Source organism: Nymphalis io, chromosome Z (assembly GCF_905147045.1).
Source record: "Nymphalis io chromosome Z, ilAglIoxx1.1, whole genome shotgun sequence".
Lineage (NCBI taxonomy): Eukaryota > Metazoa > Arthropoda > Insecta > Lepidoptera > Nymphalidae > Nymphalis > Nymphalis io.
The window spans coordinates 9,759,164-9,776,449 of NC_065918.1; the positions used below are offsets into that span (position 1 = coordinate 9,759,164).

At 34.8% G+C, this 17,286-nt stretch overlaps 2 protein-coding genes across 2 annotated transcripts in view; both read left to right on the forward strand.

Moving 5' to 3' along the window:
* LOC126780389 (LETM1 domain-containing protein 1) overlaps positions 1 to 17,286 on the forward strand; it is a 174,497-nt gene that overhangs the window by 135,120 nt on the left and 22,091 nt on the right. The gene's annotated exons all lie outside the window — the stretch shown is intronic.
* LOC126780392 (band 7 protein AAEL010189) lies at positions 4,855 to 16,317 on the forward strand. Its single transcript, XM_050504857.1, has 7 exons — positions 4,855 to 4,925; positions 5,292 to 5,401; positions 8,692 to 8,764; positions 9,280 to 9,362; positions 12,782 to 13,041; positions 15,770 to 15,950; positions 16,177 to 16,317. Exons 1-7 carry the CDS (start codon positions 4,904 to 4,906, stop codon positions 16,273 to 16,275), a joined length of 828 nt encoding a protein of 275 aa, XP_050360814.1. The 5' UTR covers positions 4,855 to 4,903; the 3' UTR covers positions 16,276 to 16,317.

Below are 17,286 nucleotides of genomic sequence, written 5' to 3' on the forward strand. Positions count from 1 at the left end.
TGGTTCAAGCTCCACTTGGTTCTTCGGATCACGGCCTTATATCTACCAAAGTGCCACAGGCCAAGCTGCCGCCATCAGCGGTATGCAAACGTCGCGTTTGGCACTATAAGTCGGCAGATTGGGACGGTATGCGCGATTACTATGCGTCAGTCCCTTGGAAGGAACGTTGCTTCAGTGGGAATGACTCGACAGCTAGTGCCGCTGCTGTTACTGATGAGATCATGTTAGGAATGGAATACTACATTCCTAGCTCAGATCTCATCAATAGGAGTACGCGTAACCGTTGGTTCACTCGTGAATGTGCCGACGCTGTATCATCTAAGCAGGCGGCATATCGCGCGTGGATCAACGGCTGCATTAGCGGGGCATCTAACATTGACTCACTGAAAGCAAACTACAATAAAAATTCCAAGCCCTGTAGGAAGGCATACACGAGAGTGGATGCACAGCGCATTGTACAGATTGGTCATGACCTTATTTCGCATCCTAGGGGCTCCCGTAGCTTCTGGCGTCTGACCAAGTCTGTGCAAAACAATTTCTGCCAACCTTCGCTGCCACCGCTCAGAAATCCGGACGGATCGCTAGCTCACAGTCCGCAGGAGAAAGCCGACCTCCTGGCTAAATTCTTTGCCGGCAACTCTGTGATCGATGATTGTAGTGCGCAGCCACCAACAATACCTTCATGTGGCCACACGATGCCTGACATCAAAATCAGGCAACGTGATGTGCGTGTGGAGCTGCAATCACTTGATATACGGAAAGCTAGCGGTCCTGATGGAATACCAGCCATTGTGCTGAAGAAGTGCGCGGCGGAGCTGTCTCCTGTGTTAACGCGCCTGTTCCAACTTTCTCTCTCTTCGGGATGTGTGCCGGAGGCTTGGAGAAGAGCTAATGTGCAAGCGGTTCCCAAAAAAGGGGATCGGTCTGACCCGGCAAATTATCGACCAATAGCTATCACCTCAGTACTTTGTAAGGTGATGGAATGGATTCTAAACAACCAACTGATCCATTACCTAGAAGATCACTGTCTAATTAATGATCGTCAGTACGGGTTTCGACCAAAATGGTCCACAGGTGATCTTCTAGCGTACGTAACACACCTCTGGGGTGAAGCTATCGACAAGCATGGAGAATCGTTGGCTGTCAGCCTCGATATCTCCAAGGCTTTCGATAGGGTCTGGCACAGAAGTCTTCTCTCCAAGCTACCGGCATATGGTCTAGCTGCTCAGCTATGCACCTGGATTGCCAGCTTCCTACACAAGCGTAGCCTTCGTGTTTTAGTAGATGGTTGCGCTTCACAATTCTATGTAGTGAATGCTGGGGTCCCCCAGGGATCTGTGCTATCTCCCACACTCTTTCTTTTGCATATCAATTATATGCTCTCCCTTGGGAACATACATTGCTATGCAGATGACAGTACAGTGCATGGTGGATACCACGGACGCGCAGTGGCTGGGCGGGCGGAAACTGAGGAGAGGCGGGAAAATCTTGTCATTGAACTCGATAGGACGTTAGAGCTCATTGCCAAATGGGGTTCTGATAATCTTGTTGAGTTTAATGCCAAGAAAACACAGGTATGCGCTCTCACAGCGAAAAAGTCACCATTTTACCCTCATCCCTCCCTCTGTGGCATACCGCTGGTGATACAAAGCAAAATCGCCATGCTGGAGATGGACGTTTTCTGCGACCTTAGTCCAAGGGATTACATCGAGGCTATTATAAAAACAGCTTCACGAAAACTCGGAGTTCTGAACAAGGTGCGGCGTTTTTTCACGCCGCAACAACTGTGCCTGTTATACAAAACACAGGTACGGTCTTGCGTTGAATATTGCTCGCACCTTTGAGATGGCTCCGCTAAGTACCTACTGGAGGCCTTGGACCGGTTGCAGCGACGTGCAGTACGCATTATTGGCGACGTAAAGGTCACAAATACCCTTGAACCTTTACAATTGCGTCGCGAGATAGCAGCACTGAGCACTTTCTATCGACTGTATCACGGCGAGTGCTCTGAGGAATTATTTTCTCTAATTCCTGCTTCCCCCTTTCTTCTTAAGTCCACGCGAGCTGGTTCTCGATGTCACCGCCTAACTGTGACATCAATTCCATCGCGCACAAAGAAATTTGGCAAATCCTTTCTTTGTCGCACTACCAAAAAATGGAATTCCTTACCAGCTCACGTGTTCCCTCCTCTTACAACCCGGGTTCCTTCAAACGAGGCGTGAAGAGGCATCTTGCGGGCCGGCAAGGCGGTGACGGCTAGTACAGAACATTCTTCCCGACTGTACTGGCCGTCGTCGCGTTTGGACTCTACTACCACTTACCATCAGGTGGAGTAGAGTCATTTGCCATCCCGGACATATAAAAAAAAAAAAAAGGCGGTTTGGACTGCCACATCGGAGTTGAATTTTTTTTCCTTGTAAGAAGTTGTCCGAATTCCGAAAAAAATGGTAATCTGTTGGAAGAAGGTCCGGGGAGTACAGTGGATGTCTCAGACATTCAATTGTAGTTTATTTAACTTAGTGGTTGTTTGTTGAGTAGTGTGTAGTCTTGCGTTGTCGTGAAGCGGCAGTGGCCTAGAGCGTTTGACCAATCTCGGTTGCTTAGCAGCTAGTTCTTCCTTCATGGTTTGCAGTTGCTGACAATAGATATCTGCCGTAATCGTTTGGCCAGATTTTAGAAAGCTGTAGTGAACGACACCGGTGCTAGTCCACCAAACACTCACAAGTAACTTTTTCTGAGTCAATTTTCGTTTAGGGCAGGATTTGGCTGGGTCTCCAGGGTTCAGCCATTGTGACGAGTGCTTACGATTATCGTACAGTATCCACTTTTCATCACAAGTAATAATTCGATTTAAAATCCCTTCATTATTGTGTCGGTTGAGCTAAGTAACACAGCAGTCCATGCGTGTTTGCAAGTTCAATTCACTCAATTTATGAGGTACCCAACGTTCAAGTTTTTTTACTTTCCCGACTTGCTTCAAGTGGATTAATACAGTTTTATCTTTTACCCCGAAGCCTGCAGCTATCTCTCAAGTGCTTTGTGATGGATCCGCTTCCACAATAGCCTTTAATTCTTCATTTTCCACTTTGGTCTCCTTCCGTCCACGGGGTTGGTTCTGATGGTCGAAATTTCAAGAACGAAAACGTTATAATCAAAAACGTACTATGCTTTCTTTTGCGACTACAGCGCTGTACACATTATTAATCCTTCGAGCTGTTTCTGCAGTACTGGTTTGACGGTAGAACTCGTACTCATAAATATACCGATATTTCATGTTTTCCATTGTGCGGTAATAAGCGACGCCAATGAAAAAAATAAAGAGGAAAAAACAAATGAATGACCGTTTTCAAAACTCAAATGTACCAGCTAAATGAATTTATAAATTTGAATTTAGAATTCTTAACTGAAGAGAAGATATTTCAGATAAAAGTAGTCAGTACGACAAAACGCTAATTTCATATGTAAGGACCTAATATATAATCGTATATAGTTTTATTACAGTTTAGTTTGAAACTACATCATTGCCTTTTTTTCTATCCATACTTTACAAAAATTCAAATATATTATAATCTATATAGTTATAAATACTATTAAATTCGATAAAATATCAAAGGAATTGTATCCTTAAATATTTTATAGCGTCAGAAAAAACGAAAAGTACGATTATGTTTCAGTGAGAATGGAAGAAAGGAAATACTGTCGGCGTTCCAGAAGAAATTTATGGTGTATGAAATCCATAGCTGATATCTATCCTGAAAGCGTACGTACTAGTGCCAAGATCCATCATCATATTTGACGTACTCGTTGTTACTATATTTTACAATTTTTACCATAGCTTTGTACATAGTTTTTTATCATATTTATCAACAACTTCATATTGTTATTGTTCTTATTTATTTGAATTTTGAATTGTTAATTATAAATTTAAATAAGAAGGGAATTATCCAAGAATATGTATAATTTATAAAATAAAAAACTGATTTGACTATCCGGAGTAGTTAGTAAATGTTTTAATATTGTTAATGAGAGTTTTTAAAGAAATGGGTTTCAATAATTCGACTATTACTTAATTATTTTATCAAACATGACTTTTTTATTTTTTTCGCAATTAATGTAAATACTTAGGGATGGTTTGAATATTAAATAATTCAAATAACAGATATTTAATGCTTAAATTATTTTCGTTTCGCCATCGTTCTTTCCTTCCGTTTCCAAAGTTTCACGTGCCACTATCCTAATACTTAACAAAAGCAATGCAATTTATTTTTTAAGTATGTTAGGCGTAGTATCTAAGCTTACTTCGTCCATTGTTCTTCCCAAGTAAAGATATTATCACTTTGCCCAAACTCCGCGTCGGCATGGGGTAGATCACTATTGAAACATAGGCAAAGATTAAATTATTAATAGAAATGCAAATAATTAATTAACTACTAATACGTCTTACGTAGCAGTGTATATAAAAGATACTAAAAATAGCTCAAACCCTCGTATCTTGAAAAACAACGTTGAAAAGCTTTCATGCTTTCATTAATAAATATATAAATAATATATATAATCCTAAAAGAAAAACTGCTAACTTATCTATCTATAACTTTACAAACTTCTATACAATTACTATATTATCAATATTAAAATTTCGAATAGGCATACTTCAATAAAAACTTTAACAAACGCCGAAACACAAAAATGTTGTAAAATGTGAAAATGACGCGCCTATTTTACTTTACATATTATATTCGTTGGTTAATTAGCAGTGTTATACTTTTTGCACAAAGGTGCTTCGCCAGCATTTTCATCCCTTACTCTATGACGCTCACAGCTTCCTGGCAGTAAACTCCCTTCTTTCGTTACGAGCGGTCGTGCATAAATCGCAACCCTGGCGCGGTATTCCGACTCCACCACAATGGTAGTTGCCGAGTCAACTAGTACGTATATAACTTTACAAACTACTATACAATTACACCTTCATAATAAATTACTTATTTACTTTATATACAAATAAATTATATATTGAAAATGTTTGCCTCATATTTCATTTCCCACGTGAATTTTTAATGACACCATAGCCTACACGTTACCTGGGTCAGTCGTCGATAAATTATCAACCGTGTATTACGTGTATACATTGTAATTATTTAACGATAAAAGTTTTATTTTGTCATGGCTACTATGCTTGAGATGTCCAGTCGGCAAAATTTATACCCGACTATTAGCGGTAGGGTATCATGGTAGAGAGATTTCTTGAATACATTCTTTAAGATGCATATAAAAATACGTAATTCATTTTTTAGCCAACGATGATGCTGACTCCGAGTCGAAAACTTGCGGAAAAATCTTGGTCGTGTTGTCATGGATTCTGGTAATCGTTACAATGCCGTTTTCACTTTTCATATGCTTCAAGGTAAGCTTTTAATTTTTCAATTTGTTTTATTGCTCTGCGATTATTTTTGTAGCTTAAGCTTTTTAAATAATTTATTTTAGTAAATGCATTGCAACCCTTAAGCGAAGTAAAATTTTTAATGTCACTATTGTAATTTGCAACAGCGATTTGTTGTATTTTAGCCAAATGCAAACTAAGCAATTCCATATTGTATGGAAAAATAGTTTTTTTTGTTAAATTATAATATAATTCGAAAAATTTATTAAAAACACCAGTATAACATTTAACATTAATGACTACTAATAAAAAATCAATTACTCAATTATCATTTGACCAAGATTCGGAATTTTAAGTCGAAGAGCAGTTTTTAAAGATTCCTTTTACTTCTTAAAAAACGATCCCTTTGAAATTGATGAATTGACCTTATACAAAAAGATTTTAATTTAATAACATTTAATTATTAAAATAATAAATGGATATAATTCATTTAAATAAATATTCGGTTTAATCATAATTTAATCAAAGCTTACAAAACAAGAGAGATCTAGTAAGGTTCATACGACTACGTGTAGTTATATATTATAATGGGAAATATATATTTACTTCCGTTACATGTAAATGGGTCAATAAATGAGTTAAATATGACGAGTATAGGTACCTAAAGTGTACCTGCCTCTTGACACAGTTCTGAGGTGGGGTTTCGACGTTTGTATTCAGTGGTAACGTCGCGTAATGACTGACATGACATTAAAAAAAAATATTATTGCATTATTAAAAAATACAAAACCACCGTTGCACTTTATAGGCCGCTTATAAGTCTAAATTTGAAAAAAAACATTCTATGTATTCTTATATACGGCCTCTTATAAACTCATAAATTTTCAAGAATCAGCTATTAATAGTGTTTCAAGTTAAATCACGAAGAGGGGTTTTCGATCAATATAACAGTTTTTTTATAGGTACATTTTATAGAATGCAATAGCTTTTGAATAATTTTATATATTAATCGTATTTTTGATTAATATATATTATATCATTATGTTTTTGGAAAAAGTAAAAATTTAAGCAAATGGTAGTTTACAGTCACTTATTAAAATTTTTTTTGTAACATTTTGTTACATTCATCTTTTAAGACATTGATAGTGAAGACACTCCAATTGTTCTTTATTGTGAAAAGAGCTTATAGGAAAAATAAAGGCGCTCGTAGAAGTATAAAATTTGCTTTTCGTAACTTTTATATAATAATAAAACACGCCCACACATACAAAAGAAAATTACGTTAGTTAAATTTGTGTTTATTACTTTATCTTGCTAACGTCAATTATTTAAAAAACTTAACGATTTTTATAAACAACATTTTTATATACTCGTATTAAAAAAATTGCGCGTGTCAGCTTATAGACATACCTTACTAGGTATTGATCCTTTCAAGGTTTCTTTTACTAAACTATAAATACATGAATGTAAAACAGTGTCCCAAGAAATAATCAAGAACTACGGAAAGTTATTTCACATAAATTTAAAAAGTAAAATCTTCACGCACTGATTATACTATTTTGCTAAGCTTTAAAAAAAGGGCTAAGCTGCTTAGCTTAATTCATTTGTACGTCAAAATTTATCTACGGCCATCGAAATGTCTGACTTCAAAAGTGTAAGCGGTCTTTAAAATATTCTGCGTGAGTGTAATAATTTTTCAGCAATTTCATGGATGTTCTTGGATGTTTAAAAGTACGCACAAGAAGTATTAACGATGTAAAAGTTGTAAAATTGTAGTTAGTCTAGTCATGGCTGATCATAAACGGTCATTCGGAACGGGTGAAGGAAACATTATTGATTTGATTTCATATGAACATTTATTAAAACGCGCAAAGTTGGAACGGATCGATAATATAATGAAGACGCGTATACTGAGTAAACACATCGTGTCAGCAAATACTTAAAGTGATGCCAGAGATAAAAAATTGTTTGATCTAAGCATTTTTATGTTTTCCTTTTTTTTTATAGAATAGGAAGGTGGACGAGCATATGGGCCACCTGATGGTAAGTGGTCACCAAACGCCCTTAGACATTGGCATTGTAAGAAATGTCAACCATCGCTTATAGCCAATGCGCCACCAACCTTGGGAACTAAGATTTTATGTCCCGTGTGCCTGTAATTACACTGGCTCACTCACCCTTCAAACCGGAACACAACAATATCAAGTATTGCTGTTTTACTTATAAGCAATATACCTTACTTGCTTATAAGCAAGCGTCTTATGAGGTTTATTTCAAAAATGAACGACCGACTCTATTTCAATTCCGTGCTACTATTAACTTAAGGCGTTTATGTGCGCCACCTTGCAAATTTATATGCTGACATAACAAAAAGGTAAATTATGCTTGTATGTTTTTTTGGATTGCTAAAACTACTAAACCGTTTTAAACAAAATTTTTACATGATACTAAAATAAAGTTTATGATGTAGTGCACAAGTAAATCGTGGAAATAGGTGTTTTTCTTCCAAACAATGGCTTATGATAATGATAAGCTCGGAATATTTTTAAGGTTTATTAAATAACATTTTAACCAAATATAAGTTTTATAGTTAGAGATATTAAACGTAAATTAAAAAGTTTAGGTAGTTTTCTTAGCAAAAACAGTTTTTGGACCTTTCAGTATTAGCATATGATAAAAACAAGTAATATAAAAAGTAGTTACTTCGAAATAAGATGTATCAGCTTAGTGGGATGTAAGCTGACGTGACATAAAGGAGATCGCTTAGCATATTTAAAACTTTTGTGTCTCACTATTTGGAGTTTATATGTTAATTGTACGCTAGCAAAATCGGGGCAGATAGTTTTTTCACAACATAAAATTCTTGCACATTATTGAGACTCGTCTGGGTGGGTAACACCCATTACCAGTTTCATATAACTCTATCGCCAAATAGTCTCTTATAACATTACATTTTAAATCCAAGCAACAAAATGATAGCACATTGACAAAGTAAGAAGTGTTTTATATTTCTATAAGTACCAGTCTATGTTAAATGATCACTTACATAAGGTTCAATGGCTTAGTCCAGTTCAGTTCGTGCAATTTAATCGATTAGTTTTCTAAAATAAATTTAAAATAAAACATTTTCATCAAAACTGTTACTGTAACTGTTTTTTGTTCAATACACATACATAATTATAGTTAAAACATTTAAAAATAATAATAAAAGCTGGTATTGCTCTTTTAATATAATAAGTATTATCATTTGTTATCTTTATATTTTAAATTCAACAATGCTCTTCTTTACAATATCTAAAGCATAAACTTTTTAGGTCGTGCAAGAATACGAAAGAGCCGTAATCTTTCGCTTAGGAAGATTACTTTCCGGAGGGGCTAAAGGACCTGGTATGTATATAGTTATATAAAAGAAAGAACATTTTATATATTATTTAAGCGATTACTACTAAGATTTAAAATAAAAAATAAAATCAGTCAAGTTACTATCATACATTAATTATTACGAATAATTAAATACTTGAAATAAGTTTTATGCGCTTTTATTTGCGTCAGAATAGCTTTTCGAATATGAAAATATTTTTTTAAATAATATTTCGTGCATATACAATTGTTTAGTCGTTATCGTTTGTATGTCACAGCGTAACGTATATGTACTAAAAAATATTTGATTGATGACAGAGCTTTGAGTTGTATAAACAAATTTATATTTTACAGTAATAGTTAAAAAAGGTCAATCAAAGCGATAGATGTGAGCGATAGAGTGGAGATATTTATAGTTAAGGAAAAAATGCTATGCATTTTTTGATTGGAGATCCCACTCAATAATAAAAGTATAGCTTTATCGTTAGTCTATATAAAAAATTATTCTAATCCATTAATAACTTAAAAGTGTTTTTTCTCAGGTATTTTCTTCATACTACCTTGTATTGATTCGTACGCTCGTGTCGACCTCCGAACCCGTACTTACGATGTACCGCCACAAGAGGTAAGTTCAGTCCTCAACTCCCCAATTTTTCGGAAAACCAATTGTTTTTATCTTAATATTTCATGTCAGCTGTACTGTAAAGGTGATATGCCTTTTTAAAGCCTGAGTTATCCAGTGTAGCTAAAGGCACAAAGGGCATAACATCTTAGTTCCGAAAATTAGTGGTGTAAGAAATGGTTAATATTTCTTACATCGCCAATATCTATGGGCGTTAGTGATCCTTGGTACTTACCATCAGATGAGCTATTTACACGTCCGCCTAATTATAGCATAAAATAATGTACGCATCACACAAAATACCGATAGTTTATACTGAAAATCGACGACTCTAGGTCGGTTCTGATCTCGTCACCTGGTTCGTCTTTACAATAACTGTGGAAAAATGAACATGGTATATACAAAAATATATAATAGTATTTCATTTAAATCAATCGGATCGTATTACAATAAATAAGCAATATTTAATGTACGTAAAATATATAAGCCTAGAAAAATACAAAAAACTTTTTATATAAAAAAATCAATTCCTGCCAACTGTGAACTGTAAAAGCATTCTAGGATTATTCAACTTATATGTATTTATGTGTTTAGTTTTATTGTGAATGAAGTAGGAATATAAAACATTATTAGTGCACAGTTCCGTAATATATATTACTAAAATATGTAAATTTTTAATTAAATTGAGAATGCTGTTGAAGATCCTTTATAATTTTATTTGCAATTCAATAATTAAAATCAATCTAATAGTAATTTTTTAATTTCTCGAACAAAATCCACAAAATAGAAATACTATTCCTAAAAGAATCAATTTGTGATGATTGATTATTGGCCGTGTGGTGACGGTGATATATCACCAACCCATCTCATCCCGTGAGGGGCGTAGAAGTCGACCCGAGGGAATATACACCAGAGAACAGGCAGCAGCGTCTCTTTGAGTACTATGACTAACTTACTGCGATCGCCAACCCGTCTGCCAAGCGTGGCGATTATGGCATATCCCCTCATGATTCGCGCATCTAAACCACGGCCCCTAGTCCCCGGCAGCCCTGCTATTCCTAGCCTTGGTAACAGCTGTGTTAACGGCGGGGCAGGGGGTGCTAAGAATCCCCGGCAGATTTCATGTTACCAATACCGACGACTTCTGGCCCTGGCAACATATAACACGCGTACACTGCGGACCGACGAGAAGATCATCGAACTGGAGGAAGAACTGAGCAGGTTACACTGGGATATCGTCGGATTATCCGAAGTCCGAAGACAGGGGGAGGATACGATGATCCTGAAATCCGGTAACCTTCTCTATTTCCGAGAGGGCGATCAACTGTCTCAAGGTGGTGTCGGATTCATAGTCCACAAGTCCCTCGTTAACAACGTTGTGAAAATCGAGAGCGTGTCGACTAGGGTGGCGTATCTTATACTCAGAATCACCAAGCGGTATTTTTGAAGGTCATACAGGTATACGCGCCGACTTCGACACACTCCGACGATGAGGTTGACGTCATGTATGAGGATTTACCTAAAGCCATACATACCATTAAGACTCATTTCACTGTTGTAATGGGAGACTTTAATGCGAAGCTGGGCAAACGATTCGGTGATGAGTTAAAGGTGGGACCACATGGAATTGGAGACCGCAACCCTCGGGGTCAGATGTTGGCCGACTTTATGGAGAAGGAGGGACTCTTTATGATGAACTCCTTTTTCAAGAAGCCAGGTCAGCGTAAATGGACCTGGGTGAGCCCTGATGGGAAAACCAAGAATGAGATAGACTTCATATTGTCGACGAGAAGACAAATATTTAATGACGTCTCCGTGATCAATGCAGTCAAAACTGGGAACGATCACAGACTCGTAAGAGGCTCATTAAATATCAATGTTAAACTCCAGAGGCCCCGACTGATGAAGTCTACGCTCCGATCATCACCTCTTCAAATCCGAAATCCCGAAGCCTTTCAGCTCGAACTCCAAAACCGATTCGATTGCCTAGCAGACTGCGAGGAAGTGGACACATACAACGACAGGCTTGTGGAAACTGTCCGTACGGCTGGGTCTAAGATCTTCAAGACCAGCCGTACAAAAGGAACTAAAAAGGAAATGGAAAGGAATGGCACAGAAGTGTGGTGGTACTTTTCTTTAAGAAGGGTGATAAAATCCTTCTGAAGAATTACAGGCCCATCTCACTGCTGAGTCATGTTTACAAGTTGTTTTCGAGAGTCATTACTACCGTGGACCGACGACTTGGAACGAGTCGCGGGAAGCCGTTGGATGCGGGCAGCGCAAGATCGGCCAACGTGGAAATCCTTGGGGGAGGCCTTTGTCCAGCAGTGGGCGTCTTTCGGCTGATATGATGATGATGATGATGACTATTGGCATACGAAAAACAAATAACATTTAATTTTGAATATTTATGTAGTAAATGTATGAGCTTAATGTTCATTTATTATAAACTGAAAAACACACCTAAATATTTATATCGTAAATGGATCGACATAAATAAACTGTTTATATTGTCGTGGTACTCTTCACATGACTAAACGTTCTCTGTAATTTTAACGACTGCCAGAAACATGAAATAGACTAGTGTATCTCATAAGCCGCTCAGGGACGGATAATTACAGTATTTTAGATGCGATTTAAAGAGTATTTTATTTACAATTAAGTATAAGTTGAAGATTTAAATTTAAAAACCTTCACAATTATTTTTAATCTCAAATATTTTACTCACTTATATTATACATAGTAGTGATTTTAATGAAATCCATCAAAACGATAGTTTTATGATTGAGAATATTCAGTGAGAAAATATTACAGCCTTATATTCTAGTCACTTGTAGAATGCACAAAATGGATTCTAGTATACTACATTTTAATACAATGTCCCACTGCTGGGCTAAGGCCTCCTCTCCCTTTTGAAGAGAAGGCTTGGAGCTTATTCCACCACGCTGCTCCAATGCGGGTTGGTAGACAGTTTTTAATACATGCATTAAATAAAATCTCGATTTTCAAAAATTGAGTAATTAATATTAGACATTAACGATTAAAACGAACTTGTAAGAGCTTACAAGCATACAGTTTGTTTGTAGATCGATCGTTTATAGTTATTAAGTCGGTCTTTCTAAGTATAATTCATATTCAAAACTTAATAAGACTATTGTTTAACTAAAAAATTATTATTAAAGTCTTAAAATGGCTATGTTTGAAACAGTTATATGACCTTCATAATGTAGCTTCATATGCTAGGTCACGCACGGCTTTTATATTTTGTCGTTTCCAATTGACAATTAAATATACCCCAAATAATCAAGATAGGTATTTATTTTTCAAGTGTCGCAAAAAAATATTCATATGTCCCCTAGAAGCAATTTAACACTTATATGACGTATATTATATTATAGATGTCATTTTTTCGCCTTCTTTAGGTTCTCACTAAGGACTCTGTTACCGTTTCGGTGGATGCCGTCGTCTACTACCGAGTTCATAATGCAACAATTTCCATTGCTAACGTCGAAAATGCTCATCATTCTACGAGGCTTTTGGCTCAGACGACTCTCCGTAACACAATGGGGACACGCCCACTTCACGAGATCCTGAGCGAACGAGAAACCATTTCAGGGAACATGCAAATCTCCCTCGACGAAGCGACCGAAGCTTGGGGCATTAAGGTGGAGCGAGTTGAAATGTAAGTAAATGTCATATCCGCGTTGCTGTAAGTTGGCAGAGTTTGCTTTGTAAGCTTGGAGCCAAACTAGGGCGAACGGACAAGCACTGATGTTTAAATATAGCTGTGTACTGTAATTTCAAACGCTGGAATAACGAATTGAATTAAATGTTTTAGAGCATTTTGTTAAACTTTTTTTAAATTAACCACGTCTTTTGTTCTAACTAATATTATAAACGCAGAAGTGGTTTTCTTTATTACGCTTTAACGTCTTAACAATTCAACCGATCATCATGAAAGTATGCATACACGTTTCCAGGGGAATAGAAAAGAATACAGGGTGCTCTGTTAGAACGCGTGTGAAACTGCAGGTGGAAGCACTTAGGAAATAATTTATTCGCTATTTTACTTATTACAGATAATGAAATTGATGCCAAAAAAATAACAGCCTATGAATGTCTCACTGCTGGACATTCATAGGCTGTTACTTTTATTCATAGGTCTTAGACCTCATTTATTTTTTTGATGGGAAGCTTTTTTTTGAAGCTTATTTCATCACGCTGCTCCACTGTGCATTGGTGAAATAAATACGTGACAGAATTTCAGTGAAATTATACACACGCAGGTTTCCTCACGATATTTTCTTTCACCGTCAATAATATAACATTAAATATTATTTGGAATGTGTGTATATAATTATTTGTTTTATAGCCTAAATGGTTTAATGAAATGTTTGTGTTGTATGATGTTTTCGCATTACTTATAAAGTAAATAGTATCCAACGTTCTCATGATGATCCTTTTATTCTACTGATAATTATTAGGTTCTATACATAAAACAAGAAATAATAAGTTATCGACTAAAACATGATATGTAGGCCACGTTTTTCTCGTATACTCGAATTAGATCCTTATTGTCTAAAAGACAAGCTTTGTTTTTGATTAATAGGTTTTATGGTGTCCAATAATTTATAGTTTTAAAATAAGTGTTCGGCCACACGTCATTACAGAATCAATAATGCTGACGTTGTTGTTGTGCCTTATTCGCAGTGAAAACAGAGGGTACCTTCGAACTATACGTTCATTAAAATGGTATTTTAATCAAATTTCTATTCCATAACGAAGAATATAAAATGTTAACGAAATAATAGAACCAATATAGTAGAGTGGATAGAACTCATGAATCAAAATTGAATAATGCGGTTCAAACATATACGTTCATGCGGTTAAAGTTTAAATAAAAAAAAATTTTGGACCGTTATATAAGTAAAAGGTACATACATCATCAATAGTGTATAATGAAATTTTAAAGTAATATAGCAATTAATTACATTATATACAAAGTTTGCGAATAGTAAATATATGTAAGATGTACAAAAGGCCAGTTACCTTCCATATTAACTCAATTGCTGTTTGAAATGACCACAACTTACGATACGTATAATTATTTGCGTAACGTAAGGTGATTGTGAAGATGAGTGAAAGACAGTTCAATTTCGAGCGAAATGAATTGAGGCGATAATTCTAATTGCATATAGCGATAATCAACAAGAAATACGCTTATATCAATTTTGTTATAAGCGTATAAAATCTTACTTTTTTCTAAAATTATTAAAAAGTATTATGTTTCAAAATCAGAATAAGCTGTACTTTAAGTTTAAGCTCACCTCTTTGGTCTAATGGCTGGTCTCTCTCCTGAGTCTTGCCAATTAAAGTTTTGTGTTTGGTAATTCTCAGTACCAGACAAAACTTAACCCAGATATCTTTCCGGAGGTACCTCACGGACTTTGAAAGTGAAGGTATGAAGAATGCACATATTTTAGTTTGTTTTGCATTTGGGCACTATGAGTACGGTGCAGATGTGTGATGTAAATTCGGTCGTAATTTGTATTCTGTTTTAGATAAGACTAGAGCAAATCAAATATTATAATAATATAATGTATAATCCCGATAATGTATTCAATGGAGCGTTATGTAGATCATATTCTATTATGCTAACCAATATAATTATACTGACATTGTTAACTGATAATCGAATGTAATGTAGACAATAAACATTGGATGTAAGCATTGGGAAATATTCACATTAGTCATTACATATTAACTTTTAAAAAAGTATATCTGTTTATTTAACTTCATCAGTATGTGTGGATTATATCTTGCAAATGAATTTTAAACAAGTTCAACCCAACACATTAATCTGAATTTCTGACCAAATATTTACGATCTGTAATACGATTAATGTTTATATATTATATATTTGACTATATTTAAAAATTCCGTTGACCTCATTAGAGCTTCGTGCATATATCAGGCAATACATGACAGGTCAACTCGCTTGGATCTTACAGCAGGAATACAATATTGCTGAATGCGAATTTTGTAACATAAAAGGCATGTCATTCTATTGTATCTTTTGGAACTCAAAAGAAAGGGATTACGTGAAAGATTTTCACATCTACATTTAAAAGGTTATTCAAAAAAAATCGCTGTTGCTTAAAATGAATTGGATTTTTTGTACGAATGAACTTGTGTCAATAAATTATAGTTTTGTTCATATTTTTAACAATTTTATTGTTCTAAAGAAACAAACGATTACGAAGAACGATATTGTGATTGCTCGAATTTGATTGCGGTTTCGGATAGACATGCACTGTTCATCTGACCAACACTCATCTCGGCCTTAAACGATCGGTACAAACTTATAAATAAATGATTAACTTAATAAAAAAGACTTAATATCATATCAGCAAAGACGTTCGTTTGCCCGTTCAACTGCAACGTGCGATGGCAGCTGAGGCTGAGGCAGCACGAGAGGCCCGTGCAAAAGTAATTGCGGCGGAGGGTGAGCAAAAGGCATCGAGGGCACTTCGCGAGGCATCTGAAGTTATCGGGGATAGTCCAGCGGCCCTACAACTGCGCTACCTACAGGTATCACTTTATCTTCGAGCTAATTTTAAGGCCAAGAAATATTTTTGCGTCTTACACTATTTACATGAAGTGAAATGTCTTTACATTTTATACAATAAAAACAATCAGTATGACATCTAATAATTTAGATTATTATTAAAGAAAAAGAAATAAAATTTTGCTTTAGTTTTATCGAATATGAATTAATATACAAATATTAATATAAAAAAAAACTTATTTCTTACAGACCCTGAATACAATATCCGCTGAAAAGAATTCGACTATCGTCTTCCCGCTACCCATTGACCTTTTGACATATTTCATAAAAGCGAAAGAGGAGTCTTAAATGCATCAGTAAACAGCGCTTAATTACAAAACGGCTATTGCTATTTCATGGAGAAAATAGAAATATTTAATCAATTGAAAAATATCAAAATAAAGTATTTAGTGTAGCTAAATCATACTTAGTAAAATTAATAGAAAAATGTATATGATTGATTACTTGTCGTTTAGTTTAGGTCTAGTATAGCATTACTTATATTAATCGAGTTTTTAATTTAATAATTAATTTTAATTCTTGCTCCTTAAAGTTGTAGTTTTTTTATCATAAAATTCTAGGAAACTAATTTTCATTAATGGAATCGTTTCTTAAATCACAAAATGGAGAAATAGTAGAATTGTTATATTAATTATATTCTAATCGCCCGTATGTGTTATGATAAACCATCTGTAAAACATTTGTCCGTAACAAACTAGTAATATAACACCTTTTCATTCTGTTATTTTCATTTAAAAAATTAATTTATGCTATAATTTAAATTAATTTTCAATCAATATAGATAATATAAGAAAATATTAATCGACATTAAAATATCAATATGGTATATAAAAATGTGTTAATAGTAGCTGTCGCAGCATTACATAGAATTACATTAAATAATGCTTATTAAATGTTATTATTAAGTATTTGTAAAATCCCAAAAAAAATATATATTGATAATATATATTATGAAAAATACTTGTTATCTATGAAACCAAAATGTTATCACTTTATTTACTAAATTTTCTTAGTTCACAAGTAATTCTTGATATTATTAAATATAATTATTGCATTTTTTTATATTATGATAATATATCATAATAAATATATTATTGAGGATTGAAAAATTGAATTGAACTTATGTGACGAATTGTTTCGAGGAATTGAAAGATATACATTACATAGATATTAAAAAAGCAATATTATACATACATAGATAAATAGATGGGTGTTAGCGAATCTTAATAACTAATATTATACTGTTTCTATTATATATTTTGTCAAGATATAAAAATACTGTTTTTATATAATTTTTTC

Coding starts and splice junctions, on each gene's coding strand:
- LOC126780392 (XM_050504857.1), top strand. CDS start 4,904: ATGGTAGTTGCCGAGTCAACTA. Junction 5,402..8,691: donor CACTTTTCATATGCTTCAAG/GTAAGCTTTTAA, acceptor TAAACTTTTTAG/GTCGTGCAAGAATACGAAAG. Junction 8,765..9,279: donor CGGAGGGGCTAAAGGACCTG/GTATGTATATAG, acceptor GTTTTTTCTCAG/GTATTTTCTTCATACTACCT.